At 36.5% G+C, this 27,751-nt stretch overlaps 1 protein-coding gene across 4 annotated transcripts in view; it reads left to right on the top strand.

Annotated features, from left to right (window-relative positions):
- The first annotated feature begins 1,441 nt into the window (after positions 1-1,441).
- The window catches only part of LOC120171745 (methylmalonate-semialdehyde dehydrogenase [acylating], mitochondrial-like), a 35,133-nt gene continuing 8,823 nt past the window's right edge, over positions 1,442-27,751 (top strand). The window contains exons 1-12 of one of the 4 annotated variants that reach the window (XM_039179394.1): positions 1,442-1,533; positions 1,993-2,695; positions 2,818-2,912; positions 3,109-3,180; positions 3,287-3,448; positions 3,530-3,608; positions 3,727-3,881; positions 4,211-4,274; positions 14,187-14,266; positions 14,571-14,636; positions 24,181-24,231; positions 24,375-24,526. In XM_039179394.1, the coding sequence (XP_039035325.1) occupies positions 2,146-2,695; positions 2,818-2,912; positions 3,109-3,180; positions 3,287-3,448; positions 3,530-3,608; positions 3,727-3,881; positions 4,211-4,274; positions 14,187-14,266; positions 14,571-14,636; positions 24,181-24,231; positions 24,375-24,526 (1,526 nt within the window). In that variant the 5' untranslated portion in view covers positions 1,442-1,533; positions 1,993-2,145. Of the gene's footprint in view, positions 1,538-1,981; positions 2,696-2,817; positions 2,913-3,108; positions 3,181-3,286; positions 3,449-3,529; positions 3,609-3,726; positions 3,882-4,210; positions 4,275-14,186; positions 14,267-14,570; positions 14,637-24,180; positions 24,232-24,374; positions 24,527-27,751 lie in introns of all 4 variants that reach the window. The other 3 variants (XM_039179395.1, XM_039179396.1, XM_039179397.1) reach the window with 3 other exon arrangements.

Here is a 27,751-nt window from a genome sequence, read left to right on the forward strand (position 1 = left end):
CAACAATACCTAAGGAAAGGGAGGTAATGACATTCCCGGTAATATACCCCAAAAAATCCACTATTGATAATCTTACATTACCGGGAATAGGATTCCCGGGCTAACCAAACGGGGGAATGTGAATTCCATTCCCATGAGAATCCCACATTCCCCAATCCAAACACCCCCTAAAGTTCGTATAAGATGTATAATTAGAGATAGTAGGAAGAGCTTCCGACTAATCAGAGCCAAAAACAAAATAAAATTGATATTTTTTTAATAATATATTCTAAAATTATTAATAATGTATACATTTTTTTATCGAATTAAATTTAGGGTCTGTTTGTTTAGCTGTAATTGGTTTTCCAGAAAATGAATTACTGGAATTTGAATTACTAGAATTTGAATTACTGGAAAATGAATTACTGGAATTTGAATTCTGGAAAATGAATTACATTTCTGTAAAATGAATTACATTTCTGGAAAATGAATTACATTTCTGGAAAACATCTGGAAAACGTTTTTATGATGTTTGGAAGATGTTATTTAAATATTTTTTCGGTATATTTTAGTGAAATAAAATTTTATAAATTATATTTAATTATTTATTAAAGTAATAGTACTATATTATATTTTAAAAATATTAATTAGTATATTTTAATATCTTTACTAAAATATTATTGAAATATATAAATAATATTATTCATTATTAAATATATAAAAAAAATTTATTATATATTATTAAAATAAAAATATAATATCTTATATTATTATAATATAATTGATTATTTTATATAATATTAAAAATATAATATTATATTATTATAAATATTAATAAATATATTTTAAATATTTTAATAATTAATATTTTGATGAAAATGATATTAAAATATTTTATTAATATTAAATTCATAAAATAAAATTATTTTGAGTATTTTTGCTTTGAAGTGAAAAGTTCGGAAAATGACTTACGAAAAATGAATCCGTAAGTCATTTTTATAGAAAATACAAAGGAAATTCTGTTACTAGGAAAATGAATTACATTTCGGAAAACGAATTACGTGAAACAAACACGGGAAAACGTTTTCCGGAAAACGAATTACGTGAAACAAATACGGGAAAACATTTTCCGGAAAACGAATTACGTGAAACAAACACTGAAATTTGGGGAAAACCAATTCCGTAATTCGAATTACGGGAAACAAACATACCCTTAAAACTTTTAGAAAAAAATGAAGACTCTATTTTATGGATTTAGATCTTAAAAATATACATCGATCACACTATCATGGATAATATAATATTATTCACTGAGAGCGGAAGTAAACAACCCGGAAGGCCGTGTTTGTTTGAAGTACATTTTAACACGTTTAAACCACACTGCTATTCCAAATAAGACAAACACGTACCTATCTGCAAAACATTTCTACCGTGAGAAAAAGTAAGAGCACATTAATCCCTCTCGGCCTCTCCCCCCAAAAAGATAAAAATTTACTTAATTCAGTGTACGTCCAGCACCAGCACCGTCGTTTCGAACCCGATCACAACTTTTCGGTAAGTCTCCGCAACTTTTATCCAACTTTCTTTAACCGTCTTTCTAATATTGAAATTTCCGTTTGGTTCCCGAGAGATTGAGAAGTAATTTGACATGCCGAGTCTAATTTAGTGGAGAACTCGTCACGAAAGGTTAATCACTAGATTTGATTTGGGTTTTATTCAATTAAATTTATAAACAGAGGTAATTTAGAATTCTAGTTCAAGCACATGGGTATCTTGGCATTTTGATTGTTTGAGGTTCCAATTTCAATGTTCTTTTGAATGAGCCATAGTTGAAGCTTAATTTATGATAAAAATTGATCGTGAGGCGTGATCTATATTAATAATGTCATGAATTTAAATCATTTTGGATGATACATAAAATTTTTGTGATGTCTATGTTTCATTCGTTGAGAATAATGTGTTTCTATATAATTATGAAGCTTTTTTCTTAACGTAGTTTCAGTTTTCCAGCAGGGGAGTGTAGGCATTTTAATCCACTTTGTTTCAATGGAGAGTGAAGTTCTAGAGGAGGAGGATCAAGCATATAGTTACTAATGGGAGGCAATGAGTGGATCTTAAAAGTGTAGTACATATTATTTTTACTCTAGGTAATACATTTCATCTGTTATGGACATAGAATGTAGCTCAGAGTTGACTGAAGAGCTGCAGATGCTTCCTCCTCCACCTGGGACCTTTATAGATCGTGAAGAACTTATCCAACATGTTGGTGAATTTGCTGTGTCACAAGGGTATGTGGTTACTATTAAACAATCTAAGAGGGACAAAGTGGTAGTCCTTGGCTGTGACAGAGGAGGTGTCTATCGTAACAGGCGGAAACCTGTTGATGAGTCCGCAGCTGAACGTATTCGCAGAAGAAAAACTGGTTCTCGACTTACAAACTGTCCTTTTGAAGTTGTGGGTAAAAAGGATGATGGTTTGTGGGTACTTACTGTTAAAAATGGTACACACAACCATGAACCCTTGAAGGACATTGCAGAACACCCATCTGCACGCCGTTTTTCAGAGAAGGAAGTCTTGTTAATAAAAGAAATGACAGAAGCTGGGTTAAAACCTCGGCAAATTTTAAGGAGACTGAGACAAAGCAACCCTGACCTTTTATCAACACCAAAGCATGTTTATAATGTCAAAGCGAAGCTTCGGCAAGGGAATATGTCAGGTATATCGTTTTTCACATCATGAAAACTGAAAAGCACTACCTGATTCGTTTTTCTTGCTTCTAGTTCTTCAGTTTCTTTGCAGTATTTTGTTATTTTAAGTGAAGGTATGTTTGCCTTGTAGTGAGAAACTACAAGTCTTTGAAACCTCAGAAGTCTGCTGTAAGAAACAACTATCTATCAGTTATGGAGCCATCTTGGAGGCAACATAACCCTCCGGTAAGCTTTAGTTGTTTTTCAACAATGCTTAGGTCCCAATGTTCAAGCCTACCTACATGGAATGAGCTAGAGTTTTATTGCTTAAATGAATTATTATCCTCTGTTTTCGCTCTTCCTCTCTTTTTCTCCCTCTCTCCTTGTTGGATTATTCCCTGAAATTACATGGGTATTAAACTGTCTTGGTGCTGCATGTCAGAGGGTTCCCAATCTCATTGGGGGAAGATTTGTTGATTCACAGTCATTTACTTCAATTGATGTTGTAAACCCTGTAAGTACCCTTAAAAAGTTTCTGTTTTAGTTACTCGTGACTATCAAGTTATAAATAGAAAATTGAAATACCTTTTTGTAACCATTTAATTTTTATTTCTTCACAGGCAACACAGGAAGTGGTTTCTCAAGTTCCTCTGACTACAAATGAGGAGTTCAGAGCAGCAGTTTTTGCAGCAAAACGGGCTTTCCCATCATGGCGAAACACTGCTAGTACTGTCCGACAGCGTATAATGTTCAAGTTTCAAGAGCTCATTAAGAGAGACATTGTAAATCTCTAGAATTGCATTTGTTCTGTTCTTGATTAGCATATATAATTTTATTGATGGGAATAGTCATTATGGGCCTAGGATAAGCTTGCTATGAACATTACCAATGAACACGGGAAGGTATTGAAGGATGCTTATGATGATGTCTTGTGTGGTTTAGGTCAGTATCTCTTTATGACTTTACTGTAATAATTTTCTTCCTCAGCCTCTCATCAATAATTGTTTGGAATAAACTTTTTTGTAATTATTTACTCCATGTCTTTCATTTTCCTTGGTAGAGGTGGTTGAACATGCTTGTGGATTGGCGAATTTGCAAATTGGGGAATTTGTTTCCAATGTATCTGATGGAGTTGATTCTTATAGCATTAGAGAGCCTCTTGGTGTTTGTGCTGGTATTTGTCCATTCGACTTTCCAGCTATGATCCCCTTATGGGTAAGCTTAGTTTGTTTTTAGCTCAAACTAATAGCATGGTTGTCGAATATCAGTTTTATTACTTAGTATGATGATAATTAGTATGAATACTTGTATTATGTATAAACTTGTGTTAAAATAATGAAACCGATGTCAGAGTTTGATGTAACTTCATAATGCAAGGGGCTCTTTTGTTTTGATGTTTAGTTTTGTTAATCTGTTACAAGAATGATAGGGCACTGGCCTCCCAGGTTTCACATTCTGATCAAGGAAAACTGTTAGAAACTTTTCTATTTAGTTGTTTTAGTTGATCCTCATTCATTTTCCCCTTGTTTTTTCGTTACCTGCAGATGTTATCTATTGCGGTTACTTGTGGTAATACTTTTATATTAAAGCCATCAGAGAAGGATCCAGGTAATTTTTTTCTGTCATTTGCCAACATTAAATTATAGTAACTTTATCTTCATTCTTTATAATGTTAAAAACCTTATTAGAGATCATGTGAAACTTGCTTTTCAACTAAGGAATTTAACATGTACTTTTATGGATAGGCCTAGCATGTACTTTATCTTCCTTTGGTGGGAGGAAGCTTTACTTGGTGTAATAATAGAGAAGTTTCTACATGGGTCAGACTTGATAGGTTCTTAATTTCTGGGAATTTTATGACCTGTTTTCCGAATGTAGTGCAAAGACTATTACCTAGGTCCCTATCAGATCACAATCTAGTTTCACTGGAGGAAACGTATGTAGATTAGGGTCCTAAACCTTTCAGATTCTTTAATTATCTCTTGGAGGAACAAGGTTTTGAGGACTTGGTTAAATCTTCCATGGATGACTTGAGGGAGAGGAATAATAGAAGGGGTATCTTCAGTATTTTACAAGGAACTAAAAAATCTATCAGAAACTGGTTAAGCAGAAAATTTCATGGGATTTCCGACTCTATTATAGAATTGGAAGGGAAAATTAATGAGTTGGAATTTAAGGCACAAGGTGGTAATCTTTCTCCTCAGGAGTGGGATCAGGCGATGCAGTTCAGAACGGATCTTTGGAGGCTGTATAGGATTGAAGAAAGTATTTGGTTTCAAAAATCAAGAACGAGATGGATTAAAGACGGGGACAGAAATACAAGATTTTTTCATCTGTGTGCTCTGAACAGTAGCAAAAGAAATGCAATTTCTAGTCTGAAGATCAATGGGACTGTAGTTTCACATCCTCACTCGATTAAGACTCATATTTCAGATTTTTTCAAGACAGCGTACAATTCCAAATCAACAATGGAAGTGGAGGACTTAATCCTAGATTTTGCAAAGCTGTCAGGGGATCAGTCTACAAAGCTAGAGGAGCACTTTTCAAAACATGAAGTTTGGCAAGCTATAGCATCATCGGACAGCTCTAAAGCTCCAAGTCTGGATGGTTTCACCATGGGTTTCTTCAAGAAATGCTGGCCCAGTTTAAAGGAGCATGTACTGAATTTTTTTAAAGATTTCTACTTTGGAAGGAAATAGGAGCATGGGGTAAATCACACTTTTATTACTCTAATTCCAAAGAAATTAAATCCGAAAAGTGTAGAAGACTTTAGACCAATTAGCCTTATAGGCAGTTTATATAAGATCCTATCAAAAGTCTTATCTAAGAGACTAAGTTGTTGTGCTAGTGATATCATCAGTCCTTCCCAGTTTGCATTTATACCGGGAGATAGTTGTTAGATTGTGCTTTTATTGCAAATGAAGGGATCAATTATTGGAGAAAACAAGGGCTACAAGGAGTTGTTCTAAAAGTTGACTTTCGTAGAGCTTATGACTCCGTTGAATGGACAATATTAATCAGAGCAATGACAGAGATGGGCTTTGGTAATAGATGGTGCTCGTGGATTTCACAGTGTCTTTCTTCAGCTTCAATTTCGGTTCTTGTGAATGGGTCTCATTCGGAAGAGTTTCCTATGACTAAAGGACTTAGACATGGATGCAGTTTATCTCCACTTCTGTTTAATATAGTAGGTGAGCCACTCCATTTGATGCTGTCTAAAGCTGACATGGGTCTTTTCCAAGGATTTGTTATTGGGAAATCTGAAGATTCTTTTCAGTTGTCTTATCTTCAGTTTGCTGATGATCTCATCATTTTTTGCCAAGCTTCTCTTACTCAGATTAAAAATGTTAAAAGAGTTTTGAGGATTTTCAGAATAATGGCGGGGTTTCATCTAAATCTAGCGAAGAGTAAACTGTTTGGTATTAATGTTGATGAGGCAATTTTATCTGATTGAGCGTTGGCAGTGGTCTGCTCAGTGGGTTCTTTTCCCACGGATTATTTGGGACTTCCCCTCGGTGCTAAGAAGAATTCAGAAGTTTTATGGGATTCAGTCTTTAAGAACTTCAATTCTAAACTTACAGGGTGGAAAGCTTCTTGTCTTTCTTTGGCTTGCAGGACAGTCCTATTGAAGTCGGTGTTATCTTCCTTGCCTATCTTTTTCTTATCATTTTTTAAAATGCCTTGCAAAATTGGTAAGAAGTTAAATTCTCTAATGGTCAAATTTTTATGGGGTGATATTGCGGAAAAGAGGAGGATTCACTGGGTGAATTAGAGTACAATCTGTCGGCCTTTGAACAGTGGTGACCTCGGTGTTCTTGACTTGAATCTTACCAATCGGGCTCTATTGGGGAAATGGGTGTGGAAGTTTGCCAATGAAAAGAATTCCTTATGGAAAAGAGTGTTATGTAGCAAGCATAAAATTTGTTGCAACACAATGTCTATTAGTAAGGTTATTTCTCCTCAATCTTCTTGGATTTTGAGAGGTATTGCCAATAATTTCTTGAAGAATAATTCTGAGGGAGAATGTCTTGGATCATATTCGAAGTTGCAAGTGGGTAATGGGAAGTCCATTTCTTTTTGGATTGATCCATGGGTGGATGAGGTTCCTTTAAAAAATCTTTTACCTAGAATCTATGCGCTTTCTCCTAACAAATGGGGCAAGGTTGCAGAGTTTGGCAGTTTTGAATCGAATTGTTGGGTGTGGAATATTCAAACAAGGAGGAATTTGTGTGATTGGGAATTGGATCAATGGATGGGTTTGATGTCAAAGCTGAATGATATAAAACTGTCAGATTCAGTAGAAGATTTTCTTTCTTGGTCTATAAGCGGAGATGGACTGTTCTTGGTTAAATATTGCAGAAGTGCACTGGGTAAGGTGTATGGGGGTAGCGATATGTGGTTACAAGGGGTGTGGTTGGGACTACCTCCACCGCGTGTCGAAGCTTTCCTTTGGCAGCTAGCTCATCAGAAAGTGGCAGTCAAAGTAGAGTTGGTTAACAGAGGAATGCTCCTAGGTGAAGATATTCTTTGTCCATTTTGCAAGAAACATGAGGAATCGGTGCAACACTTGTTTATTTCGTGTTACGTAGTTTGGGATTTATGGAATAAATTAGTAAGCTTTTGGGATTTATCAATACTTTTACCCCACGACCCTCCTTTACTTGGCTCTTGGGGTGATTTGAGGGTGAATTCGTTGATTTGGAAGTTTATTCCGAGAGTCGTATTTTGGTTTATTTGGAAAGTTAGGAATGCAATTGTGTTTGAAGGATTATCTCTTGATAGGCTTTTTTTTTTCATTGTTAGATTTAGGTTATTTAAATGGTTTCTAGCCAAGTTCCCTAAGTTCCCTATACAGGAGGATGTGTTGATTGGTTATCCATCTCTTGCAGATGGTATTTCAGTTCCTAAAACTAAGGTTTGTTCTGTGCTTTGCTGGCTACCCCTCTCCTGTTGACTTTTTGAAGATGAATGTTGATGGAGTTGTAAGATTAAAAGGCTCGATTGGAGGTATTGGAGGCATTTTAAGAGACAGGAATAGCTACACTCTTCTGACTTTTTCAGAGAATATTGGTCAAGGTCCCCCACCAGTTGCTGAATTAAAAGCTATTAAAAGAGGCATTGAAATTTTTTTTGTCTTCACGTTAGGTTTCTGTTGGTAGGTTGATTGTTGAAAGTGACTGTAAGTCTGCAGTGGAGTGGATATAGTCCCCATCTTTGGCTCCTGTTTTCTTCTCGCCTATAGTTAAAGAGATTTTCTCTCATCTCTGAAAAGGTGCTATTAGTTAGGTTGATTCCTAGGGCTTGTAATGGGGAGACAAATAGTTTAGCAAATAAGGAGATTGGTTGATTGTAAGGTTATATCTGTATGTTATTTTCTTCTCGAGTTAGTGGGTTTTTGTTGTTGGTGGAGTTGTTAAGTCTTATGTAATTCTGTTTGGTGTAATTGTTAAGTTTTATGTACATTTGATATATTAATAAAATGAGGTACTCTTTTCCTCCTTCCGTTAGCTGATTCTTTCTTTCGGGAAAGGGTTATTGATAGGGAAGCGGTGGCGGGTTAATCAACATTGCTCTTGTTGTAGAATCAAACCTAGAAAGCTCTAGACTCGATGAAGAACAAAGGTGATGAATATGGGAAGGCGACGTCAATCGCTAGGATTGTTTAGGGTTTCTTTTATGTGATGGAATCAAGACAACACGATTAGAATAAAATAAAAAAAAGATAAATAAATGAAAGATGAAATAAGATAATAAAGAAATCAAAAGATCTCCCTTATGAAGGTGAACGGTAAAGATGATTGATGGTGCGGATGGATTTGTGGAAAAATAGATGGATAAGTGTCCTATCGAGCCCTCCTAGTCGCAATGAAAAGGCAAACACAATAAATGGATCTAACCAACCCTCCTAGTCGCGATGAAAAGGCAAATTGGAGTGTGAAGATTAATCTCCCTCACAAGAACTTGAAAGAACTCCAGGAGAAGAAGCTTCGAAGGCACAAGGCAATCAGCACTTGCAAAAACAAACTCTCGTTGTATTATTGATCAAAGAAATCTGAATTCCAAAGTTGAATGAAGCCTCCTTTATATAGGAGCTGAATTCTAAAGGTCCTAAATAACTAAAGAATAAAATAATAATAAACTAAACATGTTTTAACTCTAATTCCTAATAAAATAATAATAACTAAAAATATTGTTTTAACCCAACCTTAATTCCTAATAAAATAATAAATCTGATCCTAAAAGATAATTAATCATCCTATATTAAATTATATTACAAATAATCAATATAAATTTTGAAAATTCGTAATATTTACAAAACAACGTATTAATCATGTATAGGATTTCCTGCATGCACCATCTTCAGTAAAATGGTCATATCTTGAGTTCCCGATATCGGATTGATGCGATTCAAGAACCGTTAAAAAGATAAGAGACAGACGGTTGTATGTCCAGAAGACATGTTGACCAAATAAGATCAGGATCCCATTCAAAAAGTCGTCTCAAGTCTGCTATTGTTCTGGTCTTCTTTTCCAATGCTTGGACGAGTGGATCATTTGGAAGAGTTATTACTTCTTCCTTTGATGTGAGCCTTGTGATGCATGTATCATCCTCCCTTTCTTCAAAAAGATTCGACCTCGAATCTGAAACATTAAAGGGAGCAACATTAGAATCGTTTAATGATTCATTCACATTATTCTTACCGAATAGATATGCTTTGAATCTTCGAGACTTTGTTCTTCTAATAGGTTCGAGTAGAAACATTAGTCCAAAGAAGCATGTATTCTGGACTCTGGTACATGTATCATTCCCCCACTCCTCAAAAGGATTCGTCCTCGAATCTGAAAATCCAAAAGAAAGAGAATTAGATGTGTTGAACAGAAAACTTGTGAAACATTTACCAGGATCAATGTGATATGTCTTTATGCGTTTTAGTCGAGGTTTCTTCTTTATAGGAACTGATTTCTTGTAGTCTTGAAATCCTCTTTTGCATACAAGTCTTGTAATATGATGTTTTGGTTGAAATTCAACATGGCGTCGACCTCTGTTGGCTTTCTGTATGATTGCTTCAGATAATTTCTCCATGGTTTTATTCTTGTGTGGCGAGAATGAGTGTTTAAAAACCATGTCAACTGGTTTGTTAAAGTAATCCCTTAAGTCTCCTAAGTGTGGTTCATGAATTAAGAATTCTCGGGAGGAGATTTGTGGACTGTAAAACCTGTTTAGTTGGCAAGGAAACTCATATACAAGATAAAGCTCATTAAAAGCACTTTTAAAAGTATGGGTAGAATTATCAGAAATATCCGAGTTATTGTGATATACATCTTTGATATGTTCAATTCTCGGAATAGTAGTATGCGTTTGATAGGTAAGAGTATACCTTCGTGGTAGTGCATCGTCTATTGTGTTTTGCTTACCTCGGTCTTTGGACTCCCGTAAATCGTGACTCTTAATTGATATGGCATAGTGATTAGGGCTTTCAGGTGGTAACCCGTCAGGAGGGTCACCTAGCACTATTCGACAACTCTTGGCGATGGAAGATGGTGTGGTCCAGTCTCGTGTTGCTTTTACATCATTTACATGGATTCTCTGTGCATGAACTATAAAGCATGTGGAGTTGTTCAAGTCATGTTTCGTCATTAAGATGGCGTCACGACTAAGGCTTTCCTGGATGTAGCCTTTTTGTAACAAATCTAACTCTTTGGTTTCTTCGAGATTGTATGTTTGACGAGGTATGATGCAACCTTGAATTAGATTGGTTTGGTGTTGTTTTCCTCTTTTCGGTGGTAATTCGTTAGGTGGATCACCTAACACTTCTCGAAAATCTTGTAACAAAGATGAAAACACACTAAGCAAATCCTTGTTAATATTAGAAATCGAAACAATTGATTCCCTAAAGTGAACAAGGATGGAAGGTTGTTTGTAAAAAAGGTTCTCTCTCAATTCTTTTGTGCTCACACATAGATTTTGAGTCACTCTTTTCTTCTCACAATTAGGTTCACTCACCTCCCATAGGTCATTATTCTTTTGGTTTTTGAAACTAGTGACCTCTTTTTCTTTTGCCTCTTTCTCAACTTTTTCTTTTTTTTACTTTCTCTACCTCCTCAGAAATTATCATTTGATCTTTAGGGGTTGGAAGTGTGTCATTCTTTGCTGGTCGTTCTTTCTCCTTGTCAGGTTTGTCATCTCTTGGCTTTTTCAGAGAAGATGGAGTAGAAGATGAGGAAGGATTTGAAGGATTACCTTGGTAAGAGGATGAAATACCTTGGTAATATTCTCTGAATCGGAATCTCCTTTGTATTTGTGTTTCGATTGTCATTGCTTTCTTTAGTGTATCTTCGAGGTTTTCGTACTCATGGAGATCAAGAAGATCAGTGATGTTTGAGTTTAAGCCGACGACGAATCTTGACACGGTTACCTCTTCTTTTTCGGTTATGTTAGCCCTATTGAGTAAGGACTGCATCTCCTTGTAGTAGTCTTCAACTGAACTTCTACCTTGTCGAAGTTGGTGTAGTCGTAGTTTAACTTTTCGTGTATAATGTGTCGGTAGGAATCGCTTCCTCATGGTTTGTTTGAGGTCGGTCCAAGAAGTGATTGTTGGAATTTGGAAGTTCTGGACCTTTTTCCTTGTTTGCATCCACCAAGTTCGAGCATATCCTTCGAATTGCATGGTGATGAGGTGAACTTGTTTAGCTTGGGGGCAATCATGGTATGCGAACATGAGATCAACTTTTCCTTCCCAATCGATGTACCTGTCTGGATCGTTGTCTCCTTTGAAAGACGTGATCGTGAACTTTGGTTTTGCAAAGAGTTCGGGTGCTTATAAACGTGGTTGTTCTCGCCTGGGTACCAAAAGTTCAACATTGTTTGGTCTTGGATTTTGGTTTGGTAGATCCAGTTGTGGTTCTTGTCGTTTTCTCGGTTTCATCAAATCTTTCAACTAGAGTCGTGAGTCGGGAAAGTGTGGCTAAGATAGCCGTAAGTGTCTTGTTGTTATTGTCGCCCATCCTGAAATCATAACACTCAAAAGAAAATTTTAAAGTAAAATAAAAATAAAAGAAAGAAAATTCAACAAAGCAAGAAACCTCACAAGTCACTCCAAAAAAAGTAACACAACGAGAGGCAAGTAAGCCGATCTTGTACTCTTTAAAACTCACTTTACCAAGTAGTCTTCCACAGTTCGTATCGGAGTTTGATTACTAGCAAAGGCGATAAGAAAAACTTAAAAGTTCTAAGAGGCCAAACAAGGGTTAGACTCCAAGAGAACGAGAATGCAAAGAAGGAAGAAGTATGCAAACTCTTTAGTCCTACTAACACAATGAAGATAATGTGTTAGATAATGCAAAGGAACAATAACAAGGAAAAACAAAAGAACCTAAAGCACTAAGAGTCAAAGAAAAAAAAGAACCAACCCAGAAACCTGGAAAACGCTGGATCAATTTGAGCAACGTTTTTGAGGGGGTTACCGGTGTCAAAAAATTCTGGAAAAATTCTTGAATATCTTTTGATGCGTCAAGAAACCACCTGTAAAATTTCAGAACCAAATACCTTCAGTAGTATCCAGTAGACTCTGTTGAACGGTGAGTCCTCAAACAATCTGTTTTTTCTTGATCGCTTTGTTCGAAGGTGTTGTTGATCTCCAAAAATTCTGATTTTTTGTTTGAATGATCTTCAATATATGAATTTTCAATCTGAAAATTTTCACCACGAAATTCCTCCTGTAAAATTTTCAAGAAATTCGACAAGATTCTAAACCGAATCTGCCGATGAAACTTGAATGATGTATTTGAAGGCTCCAATGAACTCCGATTGGGGTGAAATTTGGACTGGGGATTAATCTTAGAATGAATATGATATATGGATAAAATCAGCCCTATATAACTTCGTTTGCAATTTTTTGAAATTTTGGCTTTTTTTTGTTTTTTTTTTTGTTTTTTTTTGAAAAAAATAGCAAACTAACAAGAATGATTTAAATATAAATTAAAATTAAATAAAAAAGAACCTGAAACGCTGAATCTTTTGTGAACTAGCTCCGTTGGGGTACCTTGACGGTTTTGTGTGCAAGAACAAGCAAGATTGCTTGTTTCTTTCCAAGAATTGGCCCAAATCTAATACCAATTGATAGGGAAGCGGTGGCGGATTAATGAACGTTGCTCTTGTTGAAGAATCAAACCTAGAAAGTTCTAGACTCGATGAAGAACAAAGGTGATGAATATGGGAAGGTGGCGTCAGTCGCTAGAATTGTTTAGGGTTTCTTTTATGTGCTGGAATCAAGACAACACGATTAGAATAAAATAAATAAAAGATAAATAAATGAAACATGAAATAAGATAATAAAGAAATCAAAAGATCTCCCTTATGAAGGTGAACGGTAAAGATGATTGATGGTGCGGATGGATTTGTGGAAAAATAGATGGATAAGTGTTTTATCGAGCCCTCCTAGTCGCAATGAAAAGGCAAACACGATAAATGGCTCTAACCAACTCTCCTAGTCGCGATGAAAAGGCAAATTGGAGTGTGAAGATTAATCTCCCTCACAAGAACTTGAAAGAACTCCAGGAGAAGAAGCTTCGAAGGCACAAGGCAATCAGCACTTGCAAAAACAAACTCTCGTTGTATTATTGATCAAAGAAATCTGAATTCCAAAGTTGAATGAAGCCTCCTTTATATAGGGGCTGAATTCTAAAGGTCCTAAATAACTAAAGAATAAAATAATAATAAACTAAACATGTTTTAACTCTAATTCCTAATAAAATAATAATAATTAAAAATATTGTTTTAACCCAACCTTAATTCCTAATAAAATAATAAATCTGATCCTAAAAGATAATTAATCATCCTATATTAAATTATATTACAAATAATCAATATAAATATTGAAAATTCGTAATATTTACAAAATAACGTATTAATCCCGTATAGGATTTCCTGCATGCACCATCGTCAGTAAAATGGTCATATCTTGAGTTCCCGATATCGGATTGATGCGATTCAAGAACCGTTGAAAAGATAAGAGACAGACGGTTGTATGTCCAGAAGACATGTTGACCAAATAAGATCAGGATCCCATTCAAAAAGTCGTCTCAAGTCTGCTATTGTTTTGGTCTTCTTTTCCAATGCTTGGACGAGTAGATCATTTGGAAGAGTTATTATTTCTTCCTTTAATGTGAGCCTTGTGATGCATGTATCAGTTATCTATGAGGGAGGTTTTTAACGAGGCCTCTTCTATAAAAAAAAAAGAACTCAAAAAGTGTTAAAGCCACATCATACTTAGAAATTCAAAATGATACGAGCTTTGAAATGTAAATGGAATATGGGTGAAAATTTGAGTGAGCTTTGGCATGGTTTATTATCGTTTCTCAATCTAAACTCAGGCATTTGAAGAATTCTAAATCTTAGCTAAATATTCACAAATGAGAAGATAAAGCTCCTATTTTAAGCAATTCTTACTTGATGATCCATTTTGCTTAAATAAGGAAGTTATTCTCAACATATAACCGATATGTTCCCATGTTCTTTCAGGAGCTGCTGTGATGCTTTCTGAGTTGGCAGTGGAGGCTGGCCTGCCAAATGGTGTATTAAATATTGTTCATGGCACCAATGTAAGTTTTGAGTTTGTACTTACAATTGTTTTTGACTCATATCCTTTATTAATAGCATTTCTTGAAATGTTTCAATGGATAAGCACGTAACCTTCTTTTGTTACCAACGATTTTTTTCTACACAATATATTGCAAGAGAAGCTGTTTTGTTGGGTTTATTTATGATATTGGTTTTTTCCATCACATTAGTCATTTCCATGGTCCAGTCTGTATTTTGATTATTTGGTGCTGTACTATATGCAAGATCTCTGTTTTCACTTCCTTTTTACTGGGTTCTGTTACGCTTTCCTTTGATTTTGTATAGGAAATCACTAATGCCATATGTGATGACGATGACATCAATGCTATATCTTTTGTTGGTCCAAATACTGTAAGTTTTTCAGTCATTGCTTGTTATTACCTTCACATTATGCCGTTACTTGTACGACTATCAAATCAAAGCTATCACCTTCATATGGACATGGTTTGACACAGTCAAGATATGTGTGGAGATGGCTTGGGAAATTGAGGTGAGGGAAATAAAAAAAATTTGGGGGTTAAAAGAGCTCAAATACGGAGATTTTTTTTTATAGAAGATAGGCCTCATTAAAACCCCCCTTCATATCCTACTTGTTATATCAGTAACATGAAGGACATAGGAAGGAGGAAAAGAGTGCCTCTGAATTTTATTAATCTGAATCATAACGTACAACCAATTCCTAATCATAGAGTGCTTGTAACATAAGACTTAAAAACATAACACATACTGTAGCAGTAAAACCAGAAACCTAAAAAACTGAGCACAACTAAAGCACCACACCACAGTACCACTAGATCAACCTATACCGGCTTTTGCTAAGTCATTCGCTTCCCAATTAGCAGCTCTCAAAATATGTCTTGAAATGATGCCCTTTCCTTCCACAAAAGTCACTACACCTCTAACCAAGGACTGAAATAAAGGGGTACATAGATCTGGATTTTTAATCCACTTCAGAGCCATTGTCGAGTCCGATTCCAAGATAATCCTCTGTCTTGGAGAAGAACCTACTTCTTTAATGAGAGTCAAATCTCTTCTGATCGCCATTAGCTCTGCAAAAATAGGAGGATCGCCTCCAATTTTTTTTGAGAATGAACCAAGTAACAGACCCTTGTCATCCCTAATCAAACCACCTATTCCACCTTTGTCCCATCTCTTAGCCATTGCCCTATCAACATAAAGTTTAAGGAAACCTTCTGGAGGAGGTACTCACTTAGTAGGAGGAGAACACCTTTTTTTCTTTATTCCTATCGAATCTGCCAGTTATAGATCCCCAACTAGAGAATCGAAAGGAACTTTAACATCCTTAAATCTCACCCCAAACCAATAAGCAGTTATGAATCTAGCAAGAAATAACAACATTGCAGAATCCACCTTCCTTTTCTGGAAAATAATCTCATTTCTGCATTTCCAAACCGACCACAGCACCGCCCTTAGAATTAATTTCCAAATAGTAGATCTCGAAAATAAATCATCCCACAAAATTAAAAAGTCAATCAACTTCTTAGGAACCACAAAAGAAACATTACAGTCTCAAAAAAATCTAGACCACAGAAACCAAACCACCTCACAATGCAAAAAACTGATGTGAAATTGACTCTTCACACTTCCCACACATCGGACATAAAAGATAATCAATCCCAATCACTCCACTCTTCAACCCACTTCGATCTTGGTTCTGGAACCAAATCAACTCCTCTATCTTATACAACCTCCACAATTCTGTTCTTAACTTCTGCAGCTCATCTGCTTTCTCACCAATGAAACCATCTTGAACCTGTTGACATCCACTTCTAGCTTTTGAATCTTCAATTCTAATTCTGAAATCAAATCTCCTGGAAATGTCTCTCCTCCCTGCCCAAATTTTGTTGGCTATTTTGTTTTTTTTAGAATGTTAAAAATTCCAACATTCCTCTGATCTTTCTTACATTCTTGAATTGCTGACCAAATCCTCGAAACCAACTTCATCCATCAAATAATTAAAAAGTTTGAAAGGTTTCTTTCCCCAATTAACACCACCATTTTCAATAATTACTGCATTATGGTCAAACACCTTGGCAGTAATGATTGAATTAAATCTGGAAAAGCAGCCATGAATTGTCTATCAACCAAAAATCTGTCCAGTCTAACATAGGTTGGGGAATCTTGGTTGTTTCACCAAGTAAACCTACCTCCACTCAATGGCAAATCAATTAAACCAGTGATAAGAAGAAATTGGCTGAAAATCCCTATTGAATTCCTGTTCTGAACTCTACCAATCTTCTCGTCTTCATGTAAATAAACATTAAGGTCCCCTCCAACACAAATGGGTTCACTGTGACCTCCTATGAACATGCTTAACTCTTCAAAAAAGCTCCCTTTATCCTCCTCAATAGAAGGACCATACATATTAATGAACCTGCATCTGAAATTATTGGCACGAAACCTCCCTGTTATAGCAATAAATCTACTGGTTATAAACTGATTTTCCAACTCAAAGAGATTGTCGTTCCAGCAACTTAGTAAACCCCCTGATGAACCAATCGATGGGGACTCAATAAACCCTTGCAAATTATTTAATCCATTCCTTCTAAGAAAAGATTTCTGGATTTTTTCCAATTTTGTTTCTTGCAGCCACAGATAATGAGGATAATGTTTAGACACTATCCTCTTAACAACCCTTTGCTTCTCTTTTCTACCCAATCCTCTAACATTCCATGTTACAATGGTTAACTTTAACTTCATCATTAAGAAATCATCTATCTAAACCCCCATCAAGATCCCCCGTCATATCATCCTTCCATAACTACCTCCGAGCCATTCTCAAGGCTTAAATTTTTTTCAATGAAAGCCTTCTTCCCCTCCTTGAAAGAAATACCTAACATCTGACAAACTTCCCATGTGGCCATTGCTTCCTCCACCAACTTCGAAAATTGAGGTGAAAAGACAGTATAAATATTAACCAGGTCCACAGCTTCCCTGGTTAAAACTCTCCTTTCCTTTATGTTATTTCTTCCTTTCTCTTAAGCAGAATAAGTAGCTGTTGCCAGACCCTCAGAATAATTACTGCGAATTAGAGGGACCGTAGATGAATTCTTATAATTAATAGAACAATTGATATCCTTTTCCTGTCCATTTCCCCTATTTTTTTGAAGAAAACAATTGAATATTTCTGCATTATGTAAAATTCTGTTCTTGATTCGGAATAACCTCTGAACAAATTATATCTGCCTCATTACTCAAACATAACCAAATTCTTCTATCTCTTGTTCTTCTATAGACTCTAGCATATCGACCTCTTCCCCTCCTTCCATCAGGTGCACTTCTTATTGATAAACATGCAGAAACAGGAAATCCCATTTTCCAATGTTTAGAACTCTTCTCATTAATTCCAGTATTTTCCTCCTGCAACACCTTTCCTTCTTCCTTACCTGAAACATTACCTTCAACTTCTTGGACTCCCTTAATTTCCTCTTCTACTAAAATGCATATTTCCTCATTTGATTCATAAAAAGACTTGAACTTATTGGGCTTTTCTTGCTTATCCCACTTAATTTTTACAGCAGGCCCAGCAGGAATTAAATTTGTGACGGTGGAAAATGATTCCCAATTGGAATCAGAATGGGCTGAATATATCTGATCCACATCCTCTCTCAGCCCAAGACCCGCGTAGTCCCTATTAATATTCGACTCAAATTCAAATTCAAAATTTCCTGACACCCCATTAATGTTGGGTTTCGTGTTGGACTGTTTTTTCAGAAATTGTTCCCCACCTCCTTCATTCCTCCCACTTTCCTGACTTTTCTGTAGCCATGTGTCCACCTTTGACCATACTGCCTCTGCTGACAATCCCTGGTTGTCTTTTTCCTTCTCTGAACTTCATCCATCATCCTCCTTCAAATAATCAACACTGTATCCATCATCTGAGATATTCTGCAACTCTTCTTTGGTTGCTAATGAGCATTTATTACAGCTCCCTCCCCAAGTAATTTTAACTTTAAAAGATCTTCCATAAGACCCTACAGTGATAAATTCGGGTACATCAAAAGGGCTTGCTACTCTTAACAATAATTTCGCCGATGAGAGATCCTCTCTATTTCTTGTCTCCTCTAGGATACTCACAAACTCTCCCTACCTTCCTGCTCGTTTCTGCAGAAAAGGCTCATTCCAGCAAAGGAGAGGTAACCCAACCAGCTCAACTAAGCAATACGTCATTGGAACACCATTTTCATTCAACAGCAGAGATAACCATGGAAACCAGGAAAATAGTTTCTCACGAGCATTCGACCACACCTTTAAGAATTCTTCGTTTGAATTGAACCTAATAATACAAGCATTACCTACGTATCCCTAGCTTATTATTTTGACCTCGAAACCCTCCTTTGTAAATGCCTTCTTCACCTTATCAGGCTTTAAGGGATATTTGATGACCCCTGTTAAAGAATTTTTCACCCAGCTTGAATCTTCTGTAGGAATGTGCATTTCCCATACATTCCTTAATCCATTATCTATCTTATTATGACCTCCCTTCTTTTCCACTGATTCATGTTCCATTCTCCTTCTGCTATCCTTCTCCAACACCTCCTTATATGTTCTGCCATCCCTCATACTTCTCAGTTTTTCCAGTACCACCTGCTGCTTTCCTTTATCCTCTCTAACTGGATTCTTACCCTCCAACTGGAGATCTTTATCATCTGTTTCCCTTTTCCTATCCTTCTTATACTTCGCAACCCCCACTGAGACTCTCATCCCATCAATCAGCGTTCCATTAACATTATGAACTGCTCTCCTACAGCCTACCTCCATGGCATATTGCACAAAGGCAAACGTGGATGATTTGTAATTCGGTTTAACCATAAAATTTGGAATAAAGACCCTCACTACTCTTCCATAATGATTGAAAATCTCTCTTAACTCACTTCTAGTAACTCTCTTACTAAGATTATCAACAAATACAATCCATTCCTCACTGGAGGATGAACGACCTGTCACACTCGCTCCCTTTCTCTCTCTACCTTTCTCACTCATCATTTTTTTATTGCTGTTTCTAGTTGAATATCCTCAAAAATTTCATTCAATGAAGGGTTTTTCGGATTTTATTCAAATGTCGGATTTGATTAATCTTCCCTCGAGTGGTGGTACTTTCACTTGGAGAAATAATAGAGAGGAACAATCGGTTGCGAGGTTAGATAGATTTCTGGTGGATTCGGTGTTTTTAATTCTGTTTCCTAGAATTGCTCAATTATTTCTTCCTTCGTTCTGTTTGTGACCATAATCCTGTTTTGTTGGAGAATATTTTGTTTGATTGGGGTCCTCGGCCGTTTAAGTTATTTAATTATATGTTGGAGGATGTTAGCTTTCAGGAAATGATAAAAGCAAAGTTTGGGGAATTGAAGATGAGGAAGAGACGCAGAGGACTATCTTAGTTATTGAAATAGGTTAAGGTGGATGTTAAAGCATGGTCAGGAAGTAAACATTTTGGACTATCAAAAGAACTAGCAGAGCTGGAAAAATCCATACATGAGATGGAATTGGCGAGGTTGTAGGGTTCACAATTGGTGGACTTCGATCGGATTGTTAAAGCAAAGAATGAATTATGGAAGCTCTATCAAAAGCAAGAATGAATTTGGCATCAGAAATCGAGGTGTAAATGGTTTTTGGAAGGGGATCGTAATTCTCGTTCTTTCATCAATGTGCAACAAAGAGGGGTAGGGTGAATTCTATTTTTTCGTTGAAGATCAAAGGGGAGGAGTGTTCGATTTCGGAAATCATTAAAGCTCATATTTATCAGCATTTTAAAGAGGCTTATAACTCAATAAAAACTCTAGAGGCAGTGGAGATAAATGTGGAGTTTTCAAAGATTTGCCCAGATATGGCTCAGAGGTTGGAAGTGGAATTTACAGAGGAGGAAATATGGGGAATTGTGTCAGAGTCGGATTCGAATAAAGCTCCAGAGCCAGATGGGGTAAATTTGGGATTCTTCAAAAAAAATTGGACTTATATTAAGGAAGATGTTATGAAGTTTTGTAGGGATTTCTTTGCTGGAAAACAATGGGACAGAGGTATTAACCACTCTTTTAATACGTTGATTCCTAAGAAAGTGGGTCCTGATTGCATTGATGATTTTCGTCCCATTAGTCTAGTTGGGGGTCTTTATAAAATCATTTCGAAGACGTTAGCTAGAAGACTTAGAGGGTGCATGGAGTATTTAACTGGGTCTTCACTGTTCGCCTTTATCCCGGGAAGACAAATTTTAGATTGTTCTTTCATGGAAAATGAGGGGATTGAATATTGGAGGAGAAAAGGGTTAGCTGGTGTTGCTTTCAAAGTTGATTTTAGGAAAGCGTATGATTCGGTTGATTGGTCTTTGCTTATAAAGGTCATGGAGCTAATGGGGTTTGGTGAAAAATTGGTTTCCTGGATTCGAAAGTGTATTTCAACTGCTTCTGTTTCTGTTTTAGTTAACGGTTCTCCAACGGAAGAATTCAAGATATCTAAAGGTCTTCGTCAAGGGTGTTCCCTATCACCCTTGCTGTTTAACCTGGTGGGAGAGCTTCTTAGCCGATTGTTGTCAAAAGCTGTTAATTTGGGTTTGTTTGCTGGTTTTACCATAGGGAAACAAGGACATGCTTTTAATCTTTCCCATTTAAAATTTGCTGATCTTTTGATTTTTTGTGGAGCTTCGGTTAATCAATTGAAGAATGTTAGGAGGGTATTGGTGATTTTTGAATTATTATCGGGTCTCGAGATAAATTTGGTTAAAAGTAAGACTTATGGGATTAATGTGGAGGAGGGGGTGTTAAAAGAATGGGCTGATTCTATTGGCTGTTCAGTTGGTTCTTTCCCATCTGATTATCTGGGAATTCGTCTTGGAGCTAGGAGAAATTCGGCAGCTTTGTGGGAACCAGTGCTGAGGAGATTTCAACCAAAACTGACCGAATGGAAAGCTGCGTCACTTTCGTTAGCTGGTAGAGCAGTGCTTGTAAAGTCGGTGTTGAGTTCTCTTCCTATTTATTTTGTCCATATTTAGAATTCCTGCATCGGTATTGAAAGTTTTAAATTCTATTATGGCAAGATTTTTGTGGGGAGGGTCGGGTGAGAGGAAAAGTATACATTGGGTGAAGTGGTATTCTATGTGTTTGCCTAAGAGTTGTGGACGGCTGGGGATCCCTAATCTACAGTTGGTGAATAGAGCTTTATTAGGTAAATGGGTTTGCAAATTTTCTTCTGAAAATGACTCGGGATGAAAACAATTGATTTGTTGTAAATATAATATGGACTGTAATGATATTTTTATGGAGGAGGTACCAACCAAAGTTTCTTGGTTATGGAAGAATGTTGCCCAAAGTTGGATGAAAAAGGATGTGATTGGTGAGGCTGCTCGGAATAAGATGGTTTTGAAACTTGGGGATGAGAAATCCTTTTCATTTTGGCATGATGTTTGGATCGATAGGGCGTCTTTAAAGGTTAGGTTTCCAAGACTATATGCTTTATCAGTTAAAAAAGAGGGGAAATTTTCAGATTTTGGTTATTTTAGCTCTGCAAAGTGGATATGGGATTTCAAATGGAGAAGGAATTTGGCAGATTGGGAAGTTAATGTGTGGATTGAATTTATGACTTTATTGGATTCTGTCAATGTTGATCAGAATCGTGTGGATTGTTTATTATGGAAAGGTTGTGGTGATGGGGTATATTCGGTGAGGTCTTGTTTGAGTTATGGTTTGAGGTTCTGGGGGTTGATCAATATTGGAGTCGGATGGTTTGGAGTGGCCTTGTTCCTTCGAGGGTGGAATCTTTCCTTTGGCAGGTTGTGATCAAAAGGATGGTTGTGAAGTGTGAGTTAATGAAGAGGAAGGTTCCAGGTATAGTGGATACGTTTTTCCCGTTATGTGGGTTGTTTCCTGAATCAGTATCGCATTTATTTTTTACCTGTAATGTTTCCTACCTGTTGTGGTGTAGATTTTTAAGATTTTGGAATGTTCAATCTTCTTTGCATTTTTCCCCTAATGTTTTTTCTGCAAGCTTGGTGGGGGTTGGTTATGAATTCTGAATTCTGGGGAGTTATTCCTGCTACCGTTTTGTGGTATATCTGGAAGTATAGAAACATGTTAGTGTTTGAGGGATTGTCTTATGAGGGATCCTTCTGTTGTGGATAGGTATGGCAGACAGGAGAGTAAGGTGTTATCTCGAGCTCTGTGGGTTCCGCCTCCTGAAGGCTTTTTTAAATTAAATGTGGATGGTGCTGTCACAGATGATTGGATGAAAGGGGGTATAGGACGTATTATTAAAGATTCAGGGGGTTATATGTTGGCTTCATTCTCTGAGGTAATTGGGAAGGAGCCTCCTACAACTGCTGAAATGTTGGCTATTAAAAAGGGTTTGAATCTTTTCTTTGATTCTCAATGGAGTTGCAAAGGTAGACTTATTGTTGAGTGTGATTGTCTTGTGGGGTTAATTGAATTAAGAATTTGGTGGGGGTTGGTTATGAATTTTGAATTCTGGGGAGTTATTCCTGCTACCGTTTTGTGGTATATCTGGAAGTATAGAAACATGTTAGTGTTTGAGGGATTGTCTTATGGGGGATCCTTCTGTTGCGGATAGGTGTGGCAGACAGGGGAGTAAGGTGTTATCTCGAGCTCTGTGGGTTCCGCCTCCTGAAGGCTTTTTTAAATTAAATGTGGATGGTGCTGTCACAGATGATTGGATGAAAGGGGGTATAGGACGGTTTATTAAAGATTCAAGGGGTTATATGTTGGCTTCATTCTCTGAGGCAATTGGGAAGGAGCCTCCTACAACTGCTGAAATGTTGGCTATTAAAAAGGGTTTGAATCTTTTCTTTGATTCTCAATGGAGTTGCAAAGGTAGACTTATTGTTGAGTGTGATTGTCTTGTGGGGTTAATTGGATTAAGAATTTGGGGGTTGCCCGAATCAGTTGTGTTTACTGTTGAATGAAATATTAGAGATTTATAGGGATAAAGCTGTGGTGATCAGACATATTTCCAGAGCGGCTAATTGGGAGGCGGATAAGTTGGCAAAAGAGGGCATTGGATGAGTAGGGTTGTGTGTAGGACTTATGTGTTAGATTTGGGGGGTTTTGTATTGTTTGGTTTATAGTGGATGTAAGGTGCTGATGTTTTCTAAGTTGTAATGTTCGTTGGTTCAATAAAATTATGAGACACTCTTTTCCTCCTTCCAATGCTCTACGAAACTTTCATATTTCGTTGAGTATGAAGGGGTTTTTTAATGAGGTCTCCCTATTCTATAAAAAAAAAGAAAAAGAATTCTATTGCCATGTCTTGCAATACCTATATTCTCATTTTTGAGGAACTGCTATGTTGCCTTGTCTGTGTAAATGTTGTACCCGGACTAAAAATCTGTCTTAAGGTAGGTTTAACTTGGTTGATTATGGTTCTGAAGGGTTGACAACTACTAATAGTACATACATGACATCTACCCTTAAGACAGAGGTCTGTGTTTTGATTAGTTTTTTCTTCTTCTGGGAAATGCAAACAGTAGCAACGTGAAGGCTTTTTGACTATGTGGGTATAATGATAATGGGTAATATTAGAATTAATTTATAGATTCGGTGAACATAGCAAAAGCTATATAGTTGGCTTGCCTTTCTCTATTGAACATCTTGAAACTGTAAATGGATGCAACTTATATCAATACTTGATGGCCAAAGGCTCAAGGTGTAGTTTGTGTGCTGGTATCTTGTATGTTTTATCATGCTTCAGTTTTAATTTCTAAAATTATGAGATGTCTTTTAACTTTTACCTGGCTAGACACATATGGCTGTTTGTCTGTTGCTACCTTTATTTCTGTTTATAATTATTAGTCTCTCATAGAGCTTCTGGCCACTTATTAGTATGGTACTTCCTACTAATTACTGTTATGCATGTTTTTAACTTCTACAAGGCTGGTTCTTATGTGTATTCTAGAGCTTCTGCTAAAGGAAAGCGTGTTCAGGTATTTTTTGGAAAACAAATCTGTTGCTTTTTCTACAGACATTTTGGTTGCTGGCTTGCCCTAGTATAGCAATTATTTGAGTTTCATGTTAATTGTGCTTCTCTGAAAGGTGTTTAATTTTGCTTGTTGCTTCTTGTTTCTAGTGCAATATTGGAGCGAAAAATCATGCAGTTGTAATGCCTGATGCGAGCATGGATGCTACGCTAAATGCTATAGTTACTGCTGGCTTTGGTGGAGCAGGGCAGAAGCGCATGTCACTAAGTACTGTTATTTTTGTTGGAGGGTTGACTCCATGGTATGCTTTTATATTTGTATCATTTTGTTCCGTTTCTTGTGAGCTATGTTTACTGATTTTTATTTATGGGTCTTAAGCTTCTTTTTCTAATAACTATTGAATTATGATAATTCTTTGTTTGGCATGAGCCGTGCTTGAGTTATATATTGTCAGAAAACAACTTCCTAAATTAGGAAGATTGTGTGAAATTAATTAGGAGAGACTGTAAAATTCTTAGTATCTGTAATCCCTAATTTTAAGGGATTAGTTTTCCCTAGAATTAGTTAGTTTCCTTTAAGTCTTTTGCTTGTATATATAGTAGTGTACCGTTTCTATGAAATATATATCAGAATTCAGTCCATTTCAACATGATATCAGAGCTTTTTTAGCTCATTTCTGGGGTCTTTTTATTCTTTTTTTAATAGCCTCTTATTATTCTCAATCCCCTTCCTCAAGTGTGTAGTGTTAATTCGAGAAGAGTATGGTAGAAGTCAATGAAACCATCAACTCTGAGGCTACTCTAGAAGTTTCAGGGAATGAAGGGAATTACTCAAACGCAACAAGTGACTTGCATAATATATAAGCAACTTACAGATTAAATGGGAAAAATTACCTAAAGTGGTCTCAACTGGTTTGTACCTTCTTAAAGTGGAGAGGAAAGTTGAGTCACCTACTCGAGACTAGAACAAAAGAGGGGATCCTAAGTTTGATGCTTGGGATGGACAAGACTCAATGGTAATGTCTTGGTTATGGAACTCTATGGTGCCAGAAATCAGTGATACATGCATGTTTCTTAACACATCCCAAGAAATATAGGAGGTTGTGAAACAAACTTATCCAAAGGTTCGAGATGCTGCCCAAATTTATGAAATAAAGACTAAGATTTCATCTACCAAGAAGGGAAGTAAATCAATCACAAAATATTCCAATCTACTGCAAAGTCTTTGGCTAGAGATAGATTACTACTAGTGCATCCAGATCAGATGCAATGAAGATGCAAAACTCCTAAAAGGGTTTGTCGAAAAAGATCAAATCTATGACTTTCTTGTTGGACTAATCGTTGAATTTGATTGGAAAAGAGGATCTTCCCTCACTAAATAAAATTACTACAATTATTCGTGCTGAGGAAGGAAAAAGAGGGGTTATGATTGAGAATAATCAAGTAGAGAGTTCAACCTTAGTCACGAGAGCTGTAACTGAGAGGAAACCTGACTTGGAACAACCGATTTATGAAGATAGTAGGCATACAGAACTTACAAGGCCAATCAACAGGGACTCCTTATGGCACACCTACTGCAAGAAACCGCGTTACACAAAAGAGAAGTGTTGTAAGCTTTATGGGAAGCCACAAACAACAAGAGTTTTTTTAAAAAAAGTGGACAATCAAAAGAGGCAAGGACGTGCGTATACAGCAAAACAACTGGCTGGAGAAGACCCTCAAGAACCAACTGTTGAATTCAACAGAGAAGAAATAAAAAACTAAAAAATTTGGTGGGACAATGGAGAAGACCTCTTCAACAGGTACTTGTACTCTGGTATTCTCCGGTATATCCACTTCTCAAAACTCTAAAGCCTCCAATATACTCACCCAAAATTCCTGGGTAATCGACTTAGAGGCTACATACCATATGACAAACTCCTTTCAAAGATTTATCACCTATACACCCTGCCCTAGTAATAAAAAAAATAAAAGTAGCAGATGACATTGTAATTACAGTGGTTCGTCAGAGGATATTGTTGTAAGTGAAACCTTCACACTAAAAAATATCCTTCATGTACCAAAATTATTTACTAATCTTCTTCCTATCCAGAAAATCACCAAAGATACTAATTGCACTGTACTCTTCTATCATACTCGATGTATTTTTCAAGAACAAGGTATAAGGAGGATGATTGGACGTGAATGGCCTATACTATCTTGAAGACCCCGGTGGACAAGTTAGTGCCTTGAACTCCTCACCATTATCCATTCTCTCATAATCTAAAACCAATAAAGACCAAATATGGCTCTATCACCCCCGCCTTCGTCACCCATCCTTTAGAATTCTAAAACTTATGTTTCCTTCTCTATTCAAAGGTTTAAATGTTGAAAAGTTTCATTGTGATATTTGTGAACTTGCAAAACATAAAGGCACATCTTTTTCATTGAGCAATAAAGAACCTACAATCTTTTTATTTTTATTCATAACAATGTTTGGGGACCATCCACTATTCCAAACATATTTGGGGCCCGACGGTTTCTCTCCTTTATTGATAATTGTACCCGAGTGTCTTTGATGTTTCTTCTAAAACAAAAAATATGATGTGAGCTCTATCTTCAAAACATTTTACAACATGATTAAAACCCTATTTGGGGATGAAATAAAGAGGTTTCGATCGGGCAATGCCAAAGATTACTTCAATCAAGTCCTCTCACCTTATTTTTGAGAAAAATGCATCATACATGAGTCTTCCTGTGTCAATACACCCCAGTAAAATGGTGTAGCCGAGAGAAAAAAATGTCATATTCTTGCCATCACAAAAGCCCTCTTGTTTCAGAAAAATGTTTCTAAACAATATTAGGGGGAAGTTGTCTTAACTGCCACTTACATGATAAACAGACTGCCTACAAGGTCCTTGAGTCTCAAATCCCTATACAAATCCTAACAAAATTTTTCCCTAATTTCAATACCTCAAGTAATCTTAATCCCAAAATGTTTGGTTGTGTTGCCTTTGTTCATATACATTCTCAAAATAGGGGAAAACTTGATCCAAGGGCAGTAAAGTGTGTTTTTGTTGGTTATTCTTCCACTCAAAATGGGTACAAATGCTATCATCCTTCTACGAGAAAACACTTTGTTTCTCCTGATGTCACATTTGCAGAAGAAGAAAACTACTTTACCCGTCATTATCTTCAGGGGTAGATTTCATTCAGGGAAGATAAGGATAGAGATTTTTTCCCCTGATTTTCCAGCAGCTCCAGCCACTGTTTATAATAACCAGGCAACTACACAACAATGTCCTGCCAATCAGTCAGCCCAACAACCTGATCTAGCCCAACCTACTTCCATCCAATCCGAGGAGACCGAGCCTATTACACCAGAACACAACAAGGGGTTCAAGACACTGTCTGTCCTTTCCTGGTTTATTCAAGGAGAAAGGTATCAGTGCAAGTTCAATCATCCTATTCTCCTATACAACCCGAAGTAATTGCTGAACCTGAACCTATTTATAATCAAAATAATACCACTGAAAATTCTGATCAAA

The sequence above is a fragment of the Hibiscus syriacus genome, unplaced genomic scaffold (genome assembly GCF_006381635.1).
Source record: "Hibiscus syriacus cultivar Baekdansim isolate YM2019G1 unplaced genomic scaffold, ASM638163v2 tig00111835_pilon, whole genome shotgun sequence".
NCBI classification, from domain to species: Eukaryota; Viridiplantae; Streptophyta; class Magnoliopsida; order Malvales; family Malvaceae; genus Hibiscus; species Hibiscus syriacus.